Below are 25,435 nucleotides of genomic sequence, written 5' to 3'. Positions count from 1 at the left end.
CGCTTCTCTTTTAGTAGGTATATGTATATTCATCATATATTTCGTAGTTTTAAATCCAGAATTGCAAAGCAGTATTAAATATTTATTTGAATGTAGGTATTCATTTATTTGGATATAAATAAACCTATCAGCAATTCAATCCATGCGGATTATGTGGGTGAATGGATTCGCTTCTATGAAAATTATTTTGTTATTGATTGTACCTACATAAACTCGATTTACAATAAATTTAACCAAAGAATTACATAACATTCATTTTACGTATAAAAAAAAAACAGAAAGTTCACATCAACATATTTAAAATAGAAGGAAAAACACTGCGGAAACTACATAGAAAGGTTTATTGGATAGCAGAAAGTATCGCAACTCTCGACGCGTTATTTACTGATCGTAATGGCGTCGATACAATAACGACCAGAGGTTGCGGACTGGAGGTATAAATAGATTTAAAGCTCTTCATACCTAAATTAGAAAAGTTTCCCTTTGATTAACTTCTACATAATTGTGGTTAACACATAATATTTTAAACATAAGGGTTGGAAGCGAGACACATTTAGTATAAGTGGTAACCTTAAGTAAAGTTTTCGGACATGTACGCTATTTAACACTGTTAGCAGTGTTTAGGGACGATCCCTTAAGACAGTAATGAAGTGAACACATGTTGTTTATTCAATTGAAGACACTTAGCTTAGCTCCATGAGCCCCGAGAATTATTCTGTAATACAAATAATTAACAAATTCCTAAGTCAAAATGTCTCCATTCTCTAATATAGGAGCGAAATAGTGGCATCACTGCGGAAAGGTACAGCGGAGTGGTACGAAGCGTTGTGCGCTCAAGACACTGAGTCAGAACGGGGAGAGGATCTGGTCAATCTCATCACACTAGTACAAATTGATTTGCAGCAAGGCCTCACATACTACCACCCCTTGTTTGAAACGTAAGTACGCTTGGCTATAAATAAGTGCATATTTTTAAGCTTTGATTCCTTGGAGGGTTACTTACGCATTTTTATCATTAAAAGTATCAGTAATTAGCTGTTTGACATTATTGAAACATGAAATTTAGCGGTTTGCCCGTTTGCGGAAATTTATACAGGGTTTTAGTAGCCTTTATTAGACTGGATTGATTGGCATTTGCTACACATCAGCATAATCAGTTTATTAGAATTGTCATATTTATATTATTTGGTGAATATTATCTTTTTTAGATTGAATCTTTTTTGTTATTTAATTATTTCATAACTTAGACTGTAAGATAATTTGATAGATCATAACCAGTATTGTATCGCATGTTTCTTATTTTATAGGACTAACAACGTCCCATACTTCAACGTTGTTTTTACACAGATTGATAAAATGGTAAGTTTATTATATATTTTTAATATGGAATACTTTGTTAAAAAAGGAATGTTCTTATAAAGAATGGAATGCCATTTTACAAATGCTCGTAATACAATTTTGGGAATGTTTGAAATATTTAAGTGATTTGTCGAAATGTTAAAAGCTGTACATTGTCTTATTGTGTTCATTATATTAATTAGTGAAATGGAAATTCCTTTCGGCAATCACCGTTAAGATTGTCAATTTAGTTGGAAATCGATACTGCGAACCCCTTATAGCTATGAAAAAGCAATCCATTATACAAGGCACTTATCCTGGGGGATTGAGATACCTATTACCAAATAAAATAAATCTCTTTTACTGTAATAAATACGTGCACGTATAATATCAAAGGTTCCTTAACAAGAAGGAAAAATAGAGCCTTTGAATATTCAAATGTAAATTTCATATTCAAAATAGGTAGTGCAAAGTAAAATAACGATAATAAACTACAAACGAAGCCTTCGGGCGTGCGAATATACATGTTTGAACTAGTAAACTGTACCCACATAATATATTATACCTACTAACTTTATTCCAACTATAAAGTGCTTTATTTATTTTATCAATTGTGCTTCTGTTTTAATAACTGAAAAAATGAAAAAAATTTAACGTTATAACGCGAATGGCAGTTACCTAAAACAATACAAAGTTAAATTTTCAATTATAGATAATATAAGTGCTGATTTACACAGGGTCAGTAGACTACTTTAACTGTTTACATGAAGTAAGTAGTAGTGGTGCGTTTCTCACGGTGACCACACGTTTGTGAAGTCAGTGGGAAAAATGAATTCACGAAAACAACTGAAACGACGATTTAATTATTTGTTGAAAAATTTATCTATTTTGCTGTTGAATGAGTTAATAAAAATTGTAGAAAATGAGATATAACTAAAAATATAATTTACGTGCTCGGGATTCACTAAGAGATCATTTTAAGAATACTGGTATCCTTACTGTACCATCACAGTATATATTTAATAATATTTTGCATGTACACAAAAGCTCCGACTTACACACAAGAGTAGGAGATAGACACGATTATGGCACAAGGAACAGGAATAGAATTGAAATGCCATTTTTCCGATTAGCTAAAGTTAAAAATTCATTTATGGGTCAAGGTATACGCTTTTACAATAGAATTCCTCACAATATTAAAGAGTTTAGTAGTTCTAAATTTAAAACTTATATAAAAAATGTATTAGTTCAGAGAGCGTACTACAGTATTCAGGAATATATGGACGATAAAAACCCATGGAGGGTTGTCGCGTAAAAACCACAAGACAGTTCATTGGCATATTATGTAGTTAGATATAAGTTTCATATATTGTAATATTTACATGATTTTAAAAGAGCAACTATGGAGTTTCTTGCCGATTCTTCTCCATAGATCACTGCTTTCCGAATCGGTGGTAAATGTTAAAATAATTATGTAATGACGATTCGAAAGTGCTACTAAATAGTAGTCTAATTGAATAAATGAATGTTTGAGTTTGAGTTTGAGTTTGAATAAACGACAATGGGTAAGAAAATGGATTTAGGGATTTAATATCCCAAAGGCACTCGTTTTTGCCATAATTGTATTGTTTTTCCTTATCGAAACAATAATACTGTTCCTACTCACGATACTTGTAGCCATTAATTAATGCCATAAAAAGCCGTTAATGAGTTGAATAGCTTTTATGATTACATATTCACTTAATAGTTAATACGTTTATGTTGGGCTGTCTATCCTTTCAGCTACAGAAACAATGGCCTATTTGTTCTTATTCTATAATAGAATTTCCATGATAATGAAGAAAGCATTAATAATATTATAAAAACTTACACAGTCTTATAAGATAACTTCTGTGGATAACAGATGTAGAGTCTCACTTCTATAAACTTTTCGGCTTTATAATTCTATGAGAACTAAAATAATAGATTATGTAACTCAGTAAAGTTGGTGTAGCCTTTATCTAAGACAGTTTTTACGACGACGAAGCTTTGTAAGATAGCTATAAAAACAAAATAATGTAAAAACGACTGCGCACCGAGACCGTGAACGGTGTTACTTCCAAACCATTTCCCCAACCTAAATACATATTCATTTGAACAGTATGGTTTTACATTTACAAAATATAAGGATTACAATAAAATATCCTCATAATTTCAAAATATAAAATACAATTTAATGTCTGTTTAATACAACAAACATCCATAAATAATAAAGTAATGTCGTATGAACAATAATTATTTAGAGAAATATTTTAATTACAACACATAATTGACACATTGTAGTAGTCAAGTAAGAACTTCAAGTCTTAAAAGTTCAATAACATAAGAATATTAAAAAAAACTGTTCAGAATTTGGTAGACTTTAAATTTGTAAACACATTACTACAGGTGTCGGAAGATGTAAAGCAATGTGTCGAGATCTGGATATCGGAGGGTTGGTGTGGTGTGGCCGAAGAGGATGGTTATGATGAGCACGGCAATGCGGGTAATTACATGCATAATATCTGCGATGTAGTAATAATTTTGAAGCCTTGAAGGTTGTTTTCATTAATTAATATAAGCGTTTCAAATATTCATAATAACATAAAATCAACTGTTTGTTTTCATAAGGACATGTAATTATATTACTTATATAAAAATAAATTCACTTTAGACAATATAAGTATTTTGACTGTTAAATTTAGAGCAAATGGCCTAGCTACGAACGGTCTATGGGCGGTGATTTAGCCAGAATACATAGACAGTTCGCTCAATAAATTGCAGAGTGAATTGATGTGTAGTGTGAACCTAGTCCTCGTCCATTTTAGTATGTAGCGTGGTGTCAGCGAAGACGTTGCCGTTCGAGGTGCTGGCGGCGGTGCGCGAGTTGTGCGCGGCGGCCGCGCCCGCGCCCCCCGCGCACGCGCCACACGCCCAGCACGAACCGCCGCCGCAGCTTCTCGAAGCTTACCAGTAAGTAGCTAGCGATGTTGATGTGCTTTTGTTTTTCAGCATAGTAATAATGAGAAACGTGTAATGTGTGCTTGTAATGATGCTTAGTGAAGATTATATTTTGATTTGTCATTTGTATAAGTAGGTACGAAAATTTGAAGGTAACTTAATTGTTATGAAAAAAGAATATTGGAATTAGAGACACGATAGAGATTATTTATATTACGATAGAGATCATTTAAAAAACTTCTAGGTAGGTAAGTTTAATTGTCACTTCATTAAAATTGCAAAAAAAAACAAAAACGTAATAAGTAATAGAAAAACACGTAATATAAGAAAGAAAGGAAGAAACAGGAATATGAAAAAAGTCGGAAATTTTATTTACAAACGCATTTATTGATTTTATACAGAGGCTTTATGTACACACTTTTAATTTTGTTGTATCACGTTTGCTCAATATGCTTCAAAAGTACTGAACTGACCAGATGTATTTAACGGAACAATAAAGAGTTCAATCTTTTTACTTCTTGATGAATTGAGTGTAAGCGAATGGTCCGGACGAGATGTAAGGAGATGAGACAAAGGCTGCGGCAACGGGGTAGCTGGAGTAGGCAGGGTAGCTAGAGTAGGTGGACACGAGAGGAGTAGAGTAGGCGGCCGGGGCGATGTAGGAGGTGGACGCGGCGACCAGGGGAGCGGAGCGCTTCTTGATCAAGTGAGCGGTGGAGTAGACGGGCGCGGAGTGCACGATCGGCGCGCCGTAGCTGTAGGTGGCGAGCGGCGCGGTGTTGTAGGCGAACGGCGAGGAGTAGGTAGTGGCCAGGGGAGCGCCGAAGCTGGAGTACGTCACGGGCGTACTGAGGAAGCCGGGAGAGCGCTTCTTGATGAGGTGCGTGTAGCCGTAGTTGGAGTACGCCACGGGGGAGGAGTACGTCACTGGGGAGGAGTACGCCACGGGAGAGGAGTACACGAAGGGCGCTTGGTTGAAGTAGCCGCCGGCCGTTCTGTAAGTAGACACTGCTGGAGCTACTACAGTGTATGGCTCAGGTGACGCGACGGCCACGGCCAGGAAGGCAAAAGCAGCTACGAGCTTGAACATCTTGGTATGTATTGTTGTTCGGTTTGGGAGCAACTGATGCCTACATAGACTGAGTCTACGTATTTATACAGTATATTTTTTAAAGGGCGTATCGCTTCACAAACCGGCTGAGAGGCTGTCCAGGAAGTTGATATTTACGAGAGCAATCAGCAAGGTTATACGAAAACTTAGACGGACTCGTTTAAATTTCATGCTTGCTGTAAATAAAACCACTAATTAAATGTCAACACAGCATTCAGTGCTAACGTCCTTTTTAATGTGCGGTGCAGATGCTTAAAATATGGGTAATCTATTTAACAAAGAGCAAATTTGTGATTGCCAGCTACAAGTGACATTTAACAACGTCCAAGCGATTTTTTATTATTTTCAAAGGACACTATAGCAAACAAAAAACGGTTAAGTATGAATAGGTAGTTGAAACATGATTTATAGTGTCTAAAGTTACTTGTAGAAGAACATTTCATGAAGTCAAAGCCCTCTTGTTAGTTTAGAACAATAACAACGTCGAAAGGGCATAATGCCCAAAATCTTAGTAGACAATTTTAGAAAGATATATATAATATATTAACAACATACTTACTTTGGTTATGTTTTTTTTCTATATTTTTATAAATAAATTATATTATTAAATATATTATTAAATAATAAAATAAGAGATAAAGAGTATTTTCTGTTGCTAGTTTATATTTCTTTTGGTCTTTCCGAGACCAAGTTCGTTAAAAATATGTACCTACAAGTAGTTCATTTTTTTTCATTATTTAGGGTTTATAATAGTTTAACACAAAAAAGGTATATTTTATAAAGTCAGTCAGTTTAATTAAAATACAGCGTCTTTGCAGCGTATACAATGTTTTATCCGTAATTAATATCCGTATGCGTATTTAATCCAAATTTATTATAAACATTAAAACCTTTCCTTGATTATATAAAAAAATAACCTTTACATATTTAATCCCTCGTTTTCTTTTAACATGAAGTTATGATAAATAAAAATTTTCCTGTATTCTATTACTTCTCTTCATAAATTAATTATCTATCATATCTAGTACCTATAATACATTTTGTCTGTGTTTATAACATTTGTTTAAAAAATAACGTATATAATGCAAAACATCATTTTATTCTAAAAGAGGAATATTTTTCCTCCATTAAAAATTATGAAACTTGGACATTGTTTAACAAAAAATACCTAAGAGTACATATGTTATCTACCGACTTTTAATTGGAATACTCTGAATATTATCAATGGAATGGCGATAGATTTTTTTCAATTAGCTTGCTAAAACTAGTTCGATAATAATTATTACTAGTTTCGGCAGTTCTACATAGGCAGCTTTATTGTATGTCTTGTAGCCTGTAGGTATTTTTATCAGCCCGCATTGCAGCGCACATGCCACTTTCCTGTATATGTCCGTCCAACCGATGCAATCGTGGTGATTTAAATGCGAATATTATGTTTTTCAATTTTATAACATCTTAGAATTAAGTTTAGTTTGTAAATAATACAAATTTAAGACACTAAGTTTTATTAAAAATAGTTCATTCTTGTAGTGTCTCTTATGTTGACTTATTACTTTTTTCTAATATGTACATTATATAATTTCCGCATACTTTCATACTTATAATAGCCAAATCCAATGAGAATAAGAACTTCATTAATTCAGAGATCTCTATATTGTTTTATAACTTGACATGAACGTTAATAATTGATTAGGCTAAGTGATTAGGCTTCTCATGATTCATTCATCCACGTTCCTCCCACGTGCAAAACAAAGCCTCCAACTGTTACACTAATGCTGATATTACACTTATACTTAAAAGTCAAGGTCTTTCGTTAAAAGCGTATTGTACACATGTGTGACAAAGTTATTACGTGCTGTCAGATGGTTCGAACCGCTGATCGATCGATGGCTGGCCGTCACTAAAACTATGGCGCTGCAAAGAGTCCGGGCAGCTGTGGAACTTGGTGAGTATAACACACACCAACTCATGTTCAATGGTACTACAGCTGATTAAATTTTTTCACACTTTCATATTATTAGTTATCTATTAGTAAGTTACATAACTACAATTCGTTAACGAAACACACTGAAGAAGATATCTTTAAGAACATGTTCCAATTTTCTTATAATTAATTATTAATTAACAGAAAAGCTTTAAGGATCTTTCATCAATTTTAACAAGTCCACCGAAATAAAGTTAAAATTATGGTAAACGTTCAGTAAAAACAGATGCGAAAACAGGAAAAAAGCAAGAACATTTGAAGAAAATTACGGCGAGGATAACGAACAAAAAGAAGTGTTTTCCGAAATGAAAGGGCATACCTAATTGTTGTGGGGGCAAAAGGGGAAAGTTCACACCCCGCGATAGGGCACCCATTTAGATAAGCATCGGATTCTAAACGGTGGCGTAACACGAAAGCTTTTATTAGTGGGACAAATAAAAGATTGCCGTGAAATGTTCAAATGATATCTTTGATACAAATTATCTACGAATTTAAATAATTGCGTAGGTAGAATTGGTATCGTTAAAGTTTTTGCTCCTTAAAATTTTCCAATATTCTATAAAGAAAACTAACCACACAGAAAAGTCAGAAAAGTAAAGTTAGTCCATATAACCTTATTTTATTTCGCTGTTTAACAAGATATTTTTTGTTATAAAATGATTACGGACTTGACGATATTCTAACGAGTGTACGTGTAATATTTTGTTATGATTGCTAGATCGGGCAGTAGAAGGAGAACACATCGTGAAACATAGCACATCTTCAGTCGATACGGTGGCTTGGTAAGTAACGAGTACCTACAAACAATTTATTTGTCACATAACTACATAATCATATTTATTTATAATAATTTTAGCTAGGTACTACTTTTATTTCTGCCTGTTTTGTTACCAAAATAGGTATAATAATGAAAAAAGACGAGCGCTATTGAAACAAGTATCAGTTCAAGTTGTCAGAAGGTAGGTTCGGTGTTTTAATCATTTTTTTGCGAAAGCTTGTTTGGAAGGTATTTGCATGCTCCAGTTTGAGATGCCTACACTTCCACCGGTTTTAAATTTACAAGATTTATGTCTTAGTGAAGGACATATAATGTATTTAGTTTTAAGATTTTAAATTAACACAAATTTTAAGTTATTTATGTAGAAAATATTGTGAATTTTGTATCCTTTACTGTTTTAAAGTTTAGCTTTAATTAATTATATTACGGTTGTGTAGATATTAGATATAGATATATAATGTAAATCACTATTTGTAAAAGATTATATATTTCTCTTTAACAAATTTAAAACGTAATTTCAGGCAGCCACTGAACCCTACATTATATTGAACGGGTGCAGGTGTGCGCCCCTAATAACTTATATACCATCAGGCACTTTTATATCTTCAATAACCCATTGTGATGTTCGGTGTTATTTTATTACTCCTTGAATTAAATTCTCATTTTATATCTTCACAATATTATTATTATATCAATATCCTTTTGTATGTATTTTACCGTCTATTATTCTTTTAAAAAACAATGAACCTCGTATTTTATAAAACATCACTTCACAGCTTTCACTTTTTTTTTCATGATATCATTATTACATTGACACAGGCATGAAATTAAGCTGCGAAACCGCAAAAAGACAAATAGTTGAAATTAAAAAATGTAATGTACATTCGTTTTATTTAATCACTGTGCTGAAAAACGTAGTCATGAATTTAAATGAAAAGCTTTTTTGTAAGCACTCTCGGAATTAGATATTTTCATTGGATTTTAAATTCCGGAAGTCTGATGTTATCAAATCAATGAATTCGAATAGCGTGATTGTAAAATTTTAGAAAAAGTTTTTATTTGTGTTGTGTTTATATTAAAAAATAAACAACGTTCTATTTTTGAATTATGCATTCAAAAAAGCTTACAAACGTAAATATTTGCAGTCTGTACCATATGAGGCTTGTATGGCGGGCAATAGGCGGAGCTGAAGAGGGAACCTTGGGAGGGAGTGTGAGACTGTTAGAAGCGGCTTGTGCGACGGCCCTGCACTACGCTGACTTAGTGCATGGAGCCCTAGCTGATCAGGGATATTATGAAAACCATGGTATGTACATATTTTATATTGGGTGATGGGTCTTTAGAATATTTTGCTTTTACTAATAAAATTTTTACTAAAAAAGAGTCTTTCTTTTTTATAAATTGAATAATATTAAATGAAATAATGCGAATATTTTATATTTTTCATGTTCTTTGTGTCTTCCTCTGTACTGGCTTTACTATAATTTTGTGCACTTCGTGGTGTCGTAATGAATGAAGAAATATGAAATAAAGTACAGATTATACCTATTTATGGCGTCATAGGTCATGTTTCATACTATCATAGAGTAAAAACTAACATAGAGTAAAAATATGCTTGATTTCAATATTCTTATAATAAATATATCTAGTAGTAGGTATTCACGATACAAATATACATAGATACCATAAGACATTTTCATAGTGTACTTGTTGTGTAATTTATGTAACATTCAAAATCCTAAAGTGTTTACAGTGTGGTCAGTCAACTAACTGTATGTACACAACAAATATGAATATTTGCTAGACAAACTGTAAATATTAAATGCATGCCTCTATCAAAATATATTATACCGTATAAATGGCGTTTTACTAAGTTAGTACACTTCGTTTAACTTGATGTGAAAATTTCAGCGCTACGTAATACATATAATTTTGCCTCAGAGCACTAACGACTCAAGCTCTCGAGCCGCCCCGTCTCTGACATATTTACGCTCATTTTACCCACTTACCTGACGCGTGTTTCAACAAGCCCTTTAAGTGCTTACGTCTCCAGTGGCCATAGCACATCGCTGAGATTACACTCCGTTTACGTCTCGCTTGTTAATTCAACGAAATTATAACTACCAGCCAAGACATACTGACATAGTAAAATCATTTGCGAAAGGAAAAAGCTAAGAGTCAGAAATCTCGTCCGGGAAAATTAATATGAGAGAAAAAAGCTAAAACAAAGCTCCTTTAAAAGTCAAGCCTCAGAAGTGAAATTTGACGAAATTATACTTACAATAAGTAAGAGATCGTATTGTAAATAGAGTTATTTGTTTGTTCAAACACATCCCAGTGACAATTAACTGTAAACTTATTCGTTAAATAAATATCTACTTAATACATAAGTTTTATTATAATTGAAAAAATAAAATATATCGGACTCCATTGTACTTTATTTTCGGTGTCACAAAATGAATACAGTGTTTTTCTTATCGATAAAAATGTAGGTACTAAATTCTAAAAAAAAAATACAATACAATTCAAACCTTTGTCGTAAAATAGGTCGTAATTTTTCTTCTTCACAGTTCACGTACCAAATGAAAATACCTTCGTTTTCATTACACATATTGTCGTCGTAAACTGATCATAGCGAAATTCGATTCCACCTCGTATTGAGTAAAATTTATTGTTCATAAACGTAACAAGTAACAACCGAGAATTTTATTTAGTCCATTTTATGCAGTAAAGTATAAATTTAGCAAACTTTCAGGACAAAATAAAACAACAGAAGAGATATGCACGATCGTGAATAACTTGGAGTACGTGCGGCGCTCGCTCTCCGAGTACGACGATGAACACATGTAAGTATGAATTAATCTCTGAACCGTGACGATGCTGTTATATATGCTAAGATGAGTGATCTGAAGCACAACCTCAATAATGCTGTAGGTATTTTTTTGAACGCGGTTTCTTATATAATTTAATTCCTGTTGTCTAATAATATTATATTTTATTCAATGAAAAGCGATAATTACAACGTTATCATGTGCGATGTAAATCGTTCTAATTGTTTTGATGTCGCGTAGCAAGGTGCATAATTGTTAGTATGAGCCTAATTTAGATTGATTGAGGTTCGCAAATAATTTATTTAAAGATAACAATTTATAATAGATTAGATGAAGTAGATTCTGGTATTGCATGATTATCATTAGCTTATCATAATAACTTCGTTTTCAAATGACATATTTCTATTAGAGTGAGCCAATGTCAATGTTCCATTTACATTTATTTAACCAATCTAACCAACCGATAAATTATTGTATAACAAAAAGCAATTTAACTAATTAATAGATAACATACCATTATGATTGAGATATAAAACTACTGAAACTTTTGAATGAAATTGATCCAAAAATATAAGGAATATATAAATTTGTTTAATAATCTAGGATTTTTACAATCTTTGGACTTAAACAATATAATACAACTGTTTTGTGACCTTCCCGGTTTAGGAAATTGGTTTGAAACAATCGAGCTATAGAATAAAAATTATCTCGTCATGCACTTTCATATTTTTAGTTAATAATTCTCTATACATTACGAAATATTTTTCATTGATAATATTATTATCTACATGAGAATATTTACTCCTAGGTCATATCTTTACGATACACACGTTTATCGTCATTTCCTCTTTACTGTTATTACTAGTAGAAAATAAGTTATCGCGTACCTAATATATTGCGATAAGATGATATTATCTCTCTAATCCGTACAGATAATCACTAATAATTAATGTTATGATATCGACATCCTTTTGTATATTTTCTAATAGTAATTATTAATGAACTTTATTATAACAACATTAATATCGAGATCCATTCATTAATTTTAATAGACTAAACGGACATAAATGTGCGTTTCGCTCATTGTGTGACGATGCAGTGGTGTAGCAAGTAGAAAGTGGCGCCATAAAGAAAATGAAAAAAATATACTTTAGATTTTAGATATATTATGATTATAAATAGTTGATGTATGAATAAGATGTATATTATATCACTATAACATGACGAATTTCCGCGCTATGCTAGCGCGTATTAATTATTATCTATGTATACCTATAAGTATTTATTTAACACTGCTGATGCCTAAAATATCAAAGATTTTTCTTAAACATAATATAATATAGTTTAAACCTCGGGGCGTTGCTATGCTTTTGAATTTAAAGCATCTTAGACTTGTACATACTGTATTCGAACATTGTACATAATATACGAGTGTGCTAACGCTTTAGCTGTTCTACCAAGTTTAAGTTAATTACATCAAGTTATGAATTTAGCGATTAAGTTTTAGTCGAGATTTTCGTAGCGTACACTGTTTGTATAAATCACTTCTATGAAAGTTTGCGATGTGGCATAATTAAAACAACCACTCAAAGTAATTTCTACATACTTCGTAATTAATTATAAAAACGAATAGGAGAGCGAATTGAAATACCACGATGACGAGAATACAGTCCTTCTCAAAATAATATCTACATACTTCGTAATTAATTATAGAAACGAATAGGAGAGCGAATTGAAATACCACGATGACGAGAATAAACCAAAAGTAAAATGGATTTTTTAAACATATTAAGTAAGTACATAGGATATCGACTCCTACGTGCCAGCGAACATACGTAGGTGTACGTACGACATGAGTTTAATGATAATGGGTGGCCCGTGGCATAGGAACGAAAGCATTTGGTAAACATTTGTTGCGAAAATCGAATCAACGTGTTGCTGAGTTTCTGACACTGCGTGTTGCAGAGTTAATAACGCATGTTGACAAGTTCTCGTCCATTCTCGTCTGAAGAGCGATCTAAGCAAAATTTTATAACAACATTTCTCCTATCGTCAGCAATTTTAATGAGTTTTTGGTCAACAAATGTTTACCATGATTATGAGGAACTTTAACTTCTTCAGTGTTATCCTTACTTACATTAAAAATGCGAAAGTGTGCTTGTTTTATTTAAGGATGGTAGAGAGTGACATTCATTATACTACTATAATAATAATTATAGGCTACTTTTAACATCATCAAATATCTGTATAATCACACTAGAACGAAATCAAAAGCTAGAATTTACACATCATTCGCAATAAATTATTTGAGTGACCTGTTGTCTTGGTTGGTAGTGGCCCTGCCTTCCAAGCCAGAGGTCGTGGGTTCGATTCCCACCCGGGGCAATTAATATTTGTGTGATGAACATGACGTTTGCTCTGTGTCTGGGTGTTAATTATCTATATATATACTAGCTTACCGCCCGCGGCTTCGCCCGCTTTCTCTAAAACGATTTGAGATTTAAACTATCCTATCTCTCAAGTTGGATCGAACTGCACATGGTGTGCGAATTTTATTATAATCGGTTAAGTGGTTTAGGGGTCCATTGAGGACAAACATTGTGACACGAGATTTATATACAGGGTGTAATCGTTAAGTGTGCACAGGCGATTTTTCCGTAAGTATTACAGAAGAAGAGTACTTAACCTAATGAGTAAAATGGCCGTAATAAATTTTTAAAAATAAATCGAGAAATATCAAAAAAATTATCTATAAACCCTCCCATACATTAAGTATGAAATATGAATATCCCATATACATTTAATATGAAAGATTTTAGCTTTCTTTTTCTTTTTTTTTGTTTTCTGCTTTAATTACTTCGCAAATTTGAAGTGGCATTTTCCACGCTTTTTCCGGACATTTTCACGCATTTTCCGGATATTTTCCGGGCATTTTCCAGGCATTTTCCGGGAATTTTCCAGGCATTTCCAGGCATTTTTTCGGGGACATCCGGAAAATGCCTGTAAAATATCCGGAAAATTCCCGGAAAATATCCGGAAAATGCGTGAAAATGTGGAAATGTGCAATGGGAAAAGTGTGGAAAACGCCTGGAAATCCTCGGAAAATGCCTGGAAAATCCTCGGAAAATGCCTGGGAAATGCCCAGAAAATGTCTGGGAAATGCCTGGAAAATATCCGGAAAATGCGTGAAAATGTCCGGGAAAATTGTGGAAAACGCCTGGAAAATCCTCGGAAAATGCCTGGAAAATCCTCGAAAAATGCCTGGAAAATCCTCGGAAAATGTCAGGGAAATGCCCGGAAAATGTCTGGGAAATGCCTGGAAAAAATTCCGGAAAATGCCTGGGAAATATCCGGAAAATGGAAATTTTCCGGGCATTTCCCAGGCATTTTCCGGGAATTTCCCAGAGATTTTCCGGATATTTTCCAGGCATTTCCCAGACATTTTCCGTACATTTTCCTGGCATTTCCCAGGCATTTTCCGGGAATTTCCCAGAGATTTTCCGGATATTTTCCAGGCATTTCCCAGACATTTTCCGGGCATTTCCCAGGCATTTTCCGGGGATTTTCCAGGTATGTTCCACTTTTTCCCCGGACATTTTCACGCATTTTCCGTATATTTTCCGAGCAGTTTCCGGGCATTTGCCGGGCATTTCCCAGGCATTTACCGGGGATATCCGGAAAATGCCTATAAAATGCGTGAAAATGTCCGGAAAAAGCGTGGAAAATGCCACTTCAAATTTGCGAAGTAATTAAAGCAGAAAACCAAAAAAAGAAAAAGAAAGCTAAAATCTTTTATATATTAAATGGATATGGGATATTCATATTAATTCATACTTAATGTATGGGAGGGTTTAAAGATAATTTTTTTGATATTTCTCGATTTATTTTTAAAAATTTATTACGGCCATTTTACTCATTAGGTTAAGTACGTTCGATATCAAACTCAAACTCAAACTCAAACTCAAACATTTATTTATTCAATTAGACTTCTTCGAGAAGCACTTTTGAAACGTCAATACATATTTTTAACATTTACCACCGATTCGGAAAGCAGTATCTATGGAGAAGAATCGGCAAGAAACTCCATAGTTGCTCTTTTAAATCATTTCAGTATTACAATTTAATTTTACAAAATATGTAAGTAACTGTACGTATATATCATAATATGCCAAAGAACTGTCCTGTGGTTTTTACGCGACAACCCTCCATGGGTTTTTATCTTCCATATATTCCTTAATGCTGTAATAGGCTCTCTGAACTAATACGTTTTTTACATAATCTTTAAATTTAGCACTACTAAACTCTTTAATACTATGAGGAATTCTGTTGTAAAAAAGTATACCTTGGCCCATAAATGAATTTTTAACTTTAGCAGTTTAAAGTTTTTTGTTATCTGTAATACTTACGGAAAAATCGCCTGTGCACACTTAACGATTACACCCTGTATATTAAAATATTTATAAGTATTTATTTGAAATTATATATGTATGTTTATCAGCCATCTGGTTTCCATAACACAAGCGAAAGCTTAGTATGGGATCAGATCGTGCCGTGTTGGAAATTAAAAAAAAATCATTTATTGAACAATTTGTGGGTTAGGTACAAACATGTCACAATTGTCCTGAAATATATATTTTACAATAGTGCCAACGACGAGAACTCTCGTCAGCTGGTTCGCGGCGCGCTCGGCACGCTCGAGTGTCGCTCGATGCGCGCGGCCGTGCCGCTCGCGGTGCGCGCGCGCCCGCCGCTGCGCAAGGCGGTGTTCCATCTCGCATGGTCGCCGGACTCGCTGCCCACACAACAGGTGAGATATAGGGATTGATTTAGGAAAACGGCGATGGGTAAAGGATATTTGATAAGAATACAACGAGGTGTACGTGTAAGTACATACTACATAGTACATACCTAGTGGCTAGTGAAATACAAGAACTACATTATTCTTTTAAGTATTTATTTAAATCAGTCTCTATAACAAAAAACTTAAATATATGAGTGAGATATATGTAAAGGACAAAGGTAAAGCATATAGTCAGAGTGAAACGATCTAGATAAGTATTGTACATAGTAAAAAAACAACAAACAAAAACAAAATTATTTTAAACACCACTTCCTAAAATCCCTTATTTTGATATCAGTAAAATCTAATCTTATTGCATATCATGTTTAATCTGCACGTTTCACAGATTTATCTACGATAGAGTTTCAATTCATAGATTTTTATACATAGGTATTTAATAAAAATACTTACAATTTACAATCTATTAACAATTAACTGATAAAATATATATCGCCCGTTAGTCATGAGTTTCATAGGATTAAATACATGTGTGTAACATTATCATAATGTGTGTCGCATAATCTGATTAAATGCATATTCAATTTTTAAAAATATAAAAATAAATATGTAATTGCCTCCATTTGATAATAATCGTAAAATAAAGCGTCTATAGATAGAAACAAATTTTATATCAAAAATATTATAATATTACTAGATACCAGTTTTCTTAATATTTTGTTAGCCTTGATTTCTTTTCTGAAAATATAATAATCCAATTACATAGAACTTATATTTTACGAACTACATTCTGCTTACAGTTCACAATTTCGCTTAAAATATTATAAAGGTCAAAGGAGTTTTATGAAGTCTAAATGCTGGCTCTATGAGAGGCTTTATCTGACATCGCTATTACTTTACGAACTAATTTTGTTATGACAGTGCAGCACTTTGTTCTACTTTAGACTTTGTTCATCTTCACACAGATGTATTGCATTTAATACGTGCCTTTTAAACACAATTCGAATTTATCTGCCCTATTCTCGTAGTTCTGAAGCGGTAATTTAACTTTTTCAAAGTTGTCACAATTTTTAATGAGTTTTTCACAATGCTTTATTTATGGGAGAAGCCGCAGAATAATACAATTTTATTCGATATACTCTGTACTTGTGATTGTACAATTTTCTATTTTTAATGCAGAATTCAATTAAAATTTTGTTCTAAAATGTAGGCGATTACGCCACTCCTGGAATTCTTGGATCAACATTTATCTTCTCTGAATACATGGCTGTTGCCGCGAGCTTTTACGAGATCATTAGCGGCCTGTTGGAACGCTGTGTTGAAGGAAGTCTCAAACCAAGCGGACTCTGGCGGTGCTGAAAAACCAAGAGTCTATCATCACAGACTTAAAGAAGCGCTAGATCTTTTGGCCGAATTCTTCCACGCTGAAGGAAAAGGTAAACTAATTCTAAATTAAGGTCAGCATAGTCTAATCTGTATGCGAAATAATTGCGATGTTTAACGGAAAGTTGGCCAACTTCCAACTACAACTACAAATAAGGGTGAATCCCAAGTGTCGAGTCACGAATAGAATTTCATTATACTCGACACAACATCACACAACATTACTTGATCACATATACGAAGTGCATATAAACAGACATTGAGTAACACATTGAAATAGTGCAAAGCCAAATTAATAATGATAATAGGTATGTAATGTAGAAATTAGCTAAGCGAGATAAAATGTTAATAAATTGCATTACTCTGTCTGTAATAAATGTATTTTACCGTAAATAAACTATTGTTTATGTGATATGATATTAATTCACATTTATGTTCATTCCACTAGGACTTCCAATGTCAGAAGTGCACAACTCAGAATGGAAGCGTCTAGAACAACGGATGCAATACCATCAGGCTCCGACTGAGGAACTGCTAGAGCTGTGGCTGGAAGACCGACTGGCGGAACAAGCTCGCACTCCCATGCCTTCTCCATATGGGTCTATTTTAATACGGTAATTTATTTGTATTATTACTTGGTTTAAGCCTTATCTTGATGTTTTGAAGTTTTAAAACTATTAATTTGTATAAACTTTAATAGCGCGACAGAAGTTTATTTCTGAACAAAATTTCCTCTATATAGAATATATCAGATTTAGTTAAGAATTATGTGCTAGCTTTGAACAACAAATTTAAAATATAGTATGCACTGAAACACAAAAAACATATCTGATGTGAATGGGTTGGACAATTTTCACACAATACGCCATATTTGCATCAAAGGGATCCAAATTTAATAAATTTTAATACCGAACAATGGAGCTTACAATCCGCCGGATTATACGAGGAGCGCTCAGCGCAGACAAATAGCAATTGACGTTAAAGTTAAAAGCTTTTAGTGGAATCACGAACGACGTTTAACAAGTATAGCAATAAAAACAAACAAGATCATTTTCCTTTGTACAATGTTGACTTCAGAGATCTTTTCTTTGAACATTTTTAAAGAACCGTTTTGTGTCAGTAATCAGTATATCTCTTACTAGAGATGTGGGTGATTGTGATGTCATTTTTCAATATTACTATAAATTATAGTGATATCACAATACACGGGCAAAATGGGGTGATAAATACAACGTAAAAGGCGATTGACAACAATCGCCCTATTTATCAGTTACCTATCTACGAAGTTTACGCATAGTACTTCCAACCTTTGTACCTACATATACTACATACTACATCCTTTATACCCACAAAGTATACGTATTACCGATCTCAATTTACTAATTATTTACCCTTCAATCAAAAACTATTACAATACAATACAATACAATACAAAAAGATTTATTGCAACCAAACAACACAATGATAAGCTTATACATTCTAAGACACCGTCAAAAAATACAAAAAAAAAAATTACAAAAATAAAACATATGGTAACAATCGAATTATAACTGACATTAATATTATTATATCAAACTTGCATTGTAGCTGCAAAAAGGCCCTGGCTCAGCATATTGTTGCAGAGGCAAACTCCACAACGCTGGTAATTCTGCCAGATACCCACATGGCACTTATTACAAAAATCGTAACCTCTCCCCTTGTTCCAGCGTGTACTTCAACCACGACTCGCTGTGCGTGGAGATACTCTCCGCGCGCGACGTGATCCCGCTCGACCCGAACGGGCTGAGCGACCCGTTCGTGGTCATCGAACTACTGCCCAAGCGGCTCTTCCCCAAGACACATGAACAGACCACTAATGTTCAAAAGGTGAGTTTCGTAGTCGTGGAGAGAAGCGTAATTTAAACTTAATGTTTTATGCGTCTGGAGTGAAATCGCAACTAGCAAGCGCAGTACAGGTATACATTTGTAGGTGTGTGCCAGAACATTAATTTTCATGATAGACATTTAGATGAAACATTCATACTTTTCAACCGATTTCTAAAATGGAGGAAGTGTTTTTTTTAGTTTGTTTCCTTCTGAATTTTCAACTGGGATAATTGATTTTGATGATTTCTTTTTATTTAAAGGAGGTGCCATTCGGTTGTTTCCATTTAAATTATTTTTATTATTGTTATTTGTTACCATATACTTAACTAAAAGCATAACTTCCCTTATTAAAACACACTTAATACGTTGTGAATAAAATACATAATATAAATACATTACTGAAAAATGTTTTTTGAAACTAATATTAAGACCTGTGACGCAAAAAATGTTTTGTAAAAAAAATTGCCGGATATAAAATAAAGAATGAAGCAAGAACACCTCTATAATAAGGCTATTCATGAAATGAATATTAATGGCAATAGTGCCCACAAGAAATAAATGAAACTTCTCTTTAGGCACAAACATTTATTTCAATTTACATTGATAGCCTCATTTTGATTCTATTTCGGTCTCTTTTGTTTTTCTCCATAATCTGAATTTGTTATTATAACAATTATATGAAATAACTTTAGACTATTAAAAGAAAATATTGTTTGCTCTTTGAATGAAGTTTGAATTTAAATCAATCGTACCTTTTGTGTTTATTTTTACTTTGCATAAATAGCCTTGTCGTAAGAAAAGCTCTTAGCTCTCTAAGATCCATCTAGGTACGACAGGAACTGAATTTCAATTCTGAAAGTACATTATACATTGCAATGAGCTATTGAGTTGACAAGTACTCACTTTATAATATAATATCTATCGATTTCTGATTAACATAATACTCAGTCATATTGTGAAGGCTCTTTTGTCATAATCAACTATTCATTTAGTAGAGGGTAACATATTCGATACACATAGACGACACCTGCTTTTAGAAATTATTAAAATAGAAGAATTTATAGATAAAGTAATTCAGTCAGAAACAAAATCTACAATCTAAACATATTATGTTTAAAATCCATTCATGATGTTCTTCACTTAATAAGAATAAGAACCTATCCCGCATTTTTACATAAACACATAAATTTAGATGAGGAAAACAATAAAAAAATTAGTCGGTGCATAAGCATACATGACATAATATAAATACAGAAATATAGATGAGGATAACAATCAAAAAATTAGTCGGTGCACTACGTCTAATAAGCTTTTATGTATGTTGTTCTGAAGTATGCAGTACAATCTAGAAGAGACATTGAGTTGTTTTAATTACCATTATTTACCGCCAATAGAAAACGCTAAACCCCGTGTGGGACGAGTGTTTCGAGTTCAGCGTGTCCGTGGAAGCGTGTCGCTCTCCGCAAGCGACGCTTGCGCTGTCCGTGTGGGACCGCGACGTGCTCACGGCGGACGACTTCGCGGGCGAAGCGTTCGTGCCGCTCGCGCGCGCGCCCGGCGTGCACTCGCACGCGCCGCCCGACCCGCTGCGACCCGTCGAGCTGCCGCTGATGCAGCTGCATGATCGAGGTTAGTGGGCTTTACGTACCGCGGATATTCTATACTGTGGTGGTAGTTTGAAGCTATTCTGTTGCGTCGCCGTGAGTGGTGCATGCATGATCGCCGTGAATGATGGTGATAGTAGCGTAGATGTGGAACTATTTTGTAGCGCACATACATTATATGTAGATAGCGACTACAAGATATTGTAGGTATACTAACTAGAAATATAAATAACTAATACTACCTGCCGCTAATACAGCTGCATGATCGAAGTGAGCGAGCTTTAGGTAACGTGGATATTTGATACTATAGAGAGGATATCTAGATACATAGAGCTGTGTAGTTGCCGATAATGCAGCTGCATGATCGCGAAGGATGGAGGGTTTGCTGTAGTTACTGCGGATATGGAGCTCTTATGTTGTGTATGTAAACCTAAATAATATATTGCTATTCACTATTATAAAATATAAGCCAAGAGACGATATATTCGTCTCTTGGCTTGGATCTCAAATTGACCAAAACGTCCACTGGTTGAAATTCCACGGACAGATTGACATTTCATGCGTTAACATGCATTCGCACACAATTTAACAATATCGAAACGGACTAACTGCTTGTCTCTGTAATCTGTATAATCTGTTGCTATATGTTATGTAGGTACACACACGAAGTGATAATGGTGCATTTAAAAACTTTCCACTGTTATTGCGATTTTGATTATTTGATAAATGATCGCATATTTTTTGTTACAATTTCCATCTATAGGTATCTTACAATTTTTAAATCTGGTCATTAAGTAATTTCCTTGATTTTTGACGATTATAGATTTATTTATAATTTTATAATATTAAACTCAGATGTAAGAAACGAAAAATTTTACTGAAGTTCATTATTAAAAAATAATGTAAAGTTATCCCCGGTTACACCTCGGTAATATTCGCATGGTGCTCTATAGGTATGTATAGCTTATTTGTTATCCCAGGTCATAATTTATAAGTATGTACATCAAATGTCAGCCAAATGAGGTTAGCAATTCTTTGAAAAGGGTGAACAGAAACTCTTCCATATACTTATTCATTAAGCGGGTCCACACAGAGCGAGCACCCTCGCAAAGCATTTGCTTGGCCGAGGAAAGTATCGGCACGCGCGCTTTTCTTCGCTCCAAGCCACGACCATACAAAGAATGAGATATTTCACGCAGAAATTGTTTCGCGAGGCTGCTCGCTCTATGTGGATCTGCCTATTCAAGATTTCAGATCAACATAATTCCCGTTGTGACTAATTATGAACTTATAGATAAGCATCCACAAAGTGATTTGAGGCTAAGATAATGTAAATGAAAAGTAATAGGGATAATTACTTTGATTAAGGGAAATTAATTAAAAAGAAATTAATTTATCTTAATAATACGAATTCCGGTCGATACGAATCTAGCTTAATAGTTTGTTTAATTTTACCTATGGGCATTTGATTAAAAATCACTCGTCTTAAATCTCCAATATATTACGATATATCCATATGGATATACCTAGTGGAGATTTAGTAGGTATGTACTAAACTAAACATATATAAATGTTACGAGCTCACGTACCTACCTTAGGTTATGACGTCTAATTCTACCCTTCTCCCCATCTTTCATCACGTTCACAGTTATTTTGTAAACACGTTCCAGTGGATGTCAAAGAAAACTTATACAATCGAAAGTTCACACGATGTTTATATTTCAGGCCATCCAATCTTGCAGATACTGGAATCTCGAACAACGGACAAATTGGCTTTGGATTTCGTGAAAAAACAAAAGCTGCGATTCGCGGAATAAGGAACTCGTTTTCCTTATCACTACTGTTATATTTATTACTACAATATATTATATGTTACACTGTCCTTTGATTTGTTTTCTGTTTGCACAACGTCCATTCGAACATTTCGACAATATATTCAAAATATATTTTAAAGAACTTTGACTTTTACACTATATATATTAAGTACTCGCTAAGGTAAACATTTTATCAGTATTAATATATGTATATATTTGTATGTGTACTAAAGACTGTGTAATTCTTCTATTTATGAGAGAATATTATGCATATTATGTGGTTTTCAAAATTTATATACTTGTGTATAGCCTGCACTCTCGGAGCTTATGTCCCTAGTTGTTAGATTCTTAGAAACTCCCGACCAAGTACTTTAAGACTTGTTTGTTAACTATAATTTTTGTAGTTTACTCGTAAATACATCTAAGGCGCAAACGTATCAATGTTGTAAGATTCTAATTTATTCACTAATCATTCATTTTATGTACGTAATTAATTATATTTAATACCACTCTCTACCATTAAAAAAAAGTTCCTTTTTGCGCAAAAAAAGACCACTCAACATATCTGAAACTTCCCAGGTCTATATATTTTTTGCATCATTCGTATCTACTTCAATTGAATCTTTCTTATTTAGTTCAAATATGTAGTTTAAAATTGTTACGCTGCGCCGAACACACCGTAGTGACATTCAATACAATTCAAGCACGAAAAACCTGAGCAAATTACGTTTTCTAAAAGACTGGCATCTTTACAAATTCACAGAATGCTTCTTCACTAATCCACAACTAAACTGAAATCCTTTGCACAGCTCTCGACCCACCTTTGTGCCGCGTTATCTAAGCTTTAAGATGAGCTTCAGCAGTCTCGAGATTTCCTATCATATCTAATTCTACACCTAGTCTTGACGACTGATTTTTCATTGTTAGTTTTAATCGATATTTGTATTATGAATATTTAATATTTTATAAATTGATGTGAAATTTTTAAGTGTATACAAGTGAACTAATATAGATAAATTGTATTGATGTTTATAAATGGCTTAGTTGATAAGTGGAACATATATAATATGTGTTATGTAGTACTTTCATTGTGGCTTGTTTTTAAGATTATCCACGGTTGTAACTGTATAACGCATTCAATGTTGTGATTTTAAGTATATATAGACAATTTAATGTAAGTTTCATTTTATATTGCTTATCCAAAACAACAGTTTATTCGTATTATGTGAAATATTAAACGTGAAGCGAATGTTAATTTGCAGATTTTTAACACTCTTCTTATACCTAACCGTGATGGATCTATCGCATAATCGCAAAGTACCTACTTATTCAATACGAACAAAGAGTCCTGCGTAACCAGTAACTTCTAAATAAAATGTTTTATAAAGATAAAGCATTGAAAATTATAAAAATTAGCTTTTGATATTCGTATATTTTTGCATACAGATTTAAATATTGGTCCAGTTTTGTATTTAACATAAACAATTCATATCCACTTCAGAAAGCATATCGCCGAGCTTATTGTTAGAAATATAATTTTATAAGAGATTTTAATTATTATTTAACCAAAAATATTTTAACTAAACCATACCAAAAGGTCAATTAAATTTTAGGCTATATCTATTAAAAATCTTTTACATATAAAATATAAGAACATATATTATTATATTGCAGAAATGTATTTTTCTGATTATTTACCACATTTTATTTACTACAACAATAATTATTTGTAAAGATAACAAATTACTAACTAAAATAAAAATTTATCAACAGTCGGCCCGGCCCGATTTTCTTTTCTCTTACTTTAAAAAGTTATTATAATTTGCCATTTTATATTTGAATATTACTCTCGCAACTATCGAGTTCAAATATATGAAAAGTTGTAAAAAAAAAACTTCAAATAATATCTATTAAAATTGAAGTTCACAAAGTGATAAAATAATGAATTATAAGCTATCTTACATTACATTATCAACTATACTGGGATTTAAAAGAGCATTTCTAATAACATTAAATGAACACAACTACAACTGATATGTTGAACAGCGGAACTTCATAGATGCGAGATCAAATCCCCTTTAGATGCAAAATAAATAACTGTATACTTTAAACGCCAAAGATATGTATGTAGGATAAAAATAGATACCGATACTAATGAATGTTGTTTGTGAAATTACAAAAATATAAATGTTGTGCTATGGTCTACTTATAGGATATAACAGACAATTGGTTATCCGTGGCATACTATGCCTACTTCTGTAAATGTATTTTCCTGTAGATGATCAATATTATAATATCCGTATTCAATTGTAGTCGGTGTATATTAAATAAATGTTCTATAATCATTATGTTCCTAGCTTTTAAAATATAGAGTAATATTTTTCTTCATTTGCTGTGGCCAATAAAGAACAATAAAGATACAAATGTGAGTTTTATTGACAGAGAAATACAAAGAATACGGCTTCAAGGCGATTGAAAAGCTTATAAAGGAAGGTAAGTATCCTTTTATGTTATTTACCTTCCAGCTACTGTGATCTGGCATTTTGGTGTGGAAATTCATAATAACATATCCTTTCCCAGAAGGTTTAATTCATAGTCTTATCTAATATAATAAAAAAAGACTGAGAAGATCATCACTCAAAGATCTTTATTTTGTGTGCATAGTCATTGATATCCTCGAAATAATACCTACATGATTAGTTATACTCTAGAAGAGAAGTAATAATGAAAATGACATACACCCATCAAGCACCCATCATACACCGGTTAATTTATATTCATAAATTATTATAAAACCCAAAATCTGGGTAGGTAGGTACATCAGGGCTATCAATAACTACATGACCAATTTTTATGTAAAATTATTAACTATAGTGTACCGCATATTGTTTCTTTATTATCTTAATATAATTTTCTAGTCAGGGAATCAACGATTTTACTCTGAAGTGA

General features: G+C 33.1%; 1 protein-coding gene across 1 annotated transcript in view; it reads left to right on the top strand.

Moving 5' to 3' along the window:
* Positions 1-24,111, top strand: part of LOC123694289 (BAI1-associated protein 3) — a 55,725-nt gene extending 31,614 nt beyond the window's left edge. The window contains exons 11-24 of the mRNA XM_045639681.1: positions 774-938; positions 1,308-1,359; positions 3,766-3,862; positions 4,185-4,329; positions 7,291-7,373; positions 8,131-8,194; positions 9,336-9,496; positions 10,946-11,036; positions 15,666-15,828; positions 17,030-17,255; positions 17,651-17,816; positions 18,909-19,068; positions 20,463-20,697; positions 22,398-24,111. Coding sequence (XP_045495637.1) covers positions 774-938; positions 1,308-1,359; positions 3,766-3,862; positions 4,185-4,329; positions 7,291-7,373; positions 8,131-8,194; positions 9,336-9,496; positions 10,946-11,036; positions 15,666-15,828; positions 17,030-17,255; positions 17,651-17,816; positions 18,909-19,068; positions 20,463-20,697; positions 22,398-22,489 — 1,900 coding nt within the window. The 3' untranslated portion in view covers positions 22,490-24,111. The remainder of the gene's footprint in view (positions 1-773; positions 939-1,307; positions 1,360-3,765; positions 3,863-4,184; positions 4,330-7,290; positions 7,374-8,130; positions 8,195-9,335; positions 9,497-10,945; positions 11,037-15,665; positions 15,829-17,029; positions 17,256-17,650; positions 17,817-18,908; positions 19,069-20,462; positions 20,698-22,397) is intronic.
* The last annotated feature ends 1,324 nt before the right edge of the window (positions 24,112-25,435 follow it).

This window comes from Colias croceus, chromosome 9 (genome assembly GCF_905220415.1).
Source record: "Colias croceus chromosome 9, ilColCroc2.1".
Taxonomy (NCBI): Eukaryota; Metazoa; Arthropoda; class Insecta; order Lepidoptera; family Pieridae; genus Colias; species Colias croceus.
The sequence above is the reverse complement of the archived record's forward strand: the minus strand, read 5'-3'. Positions and strand labels throughout refer to the sequence as shown.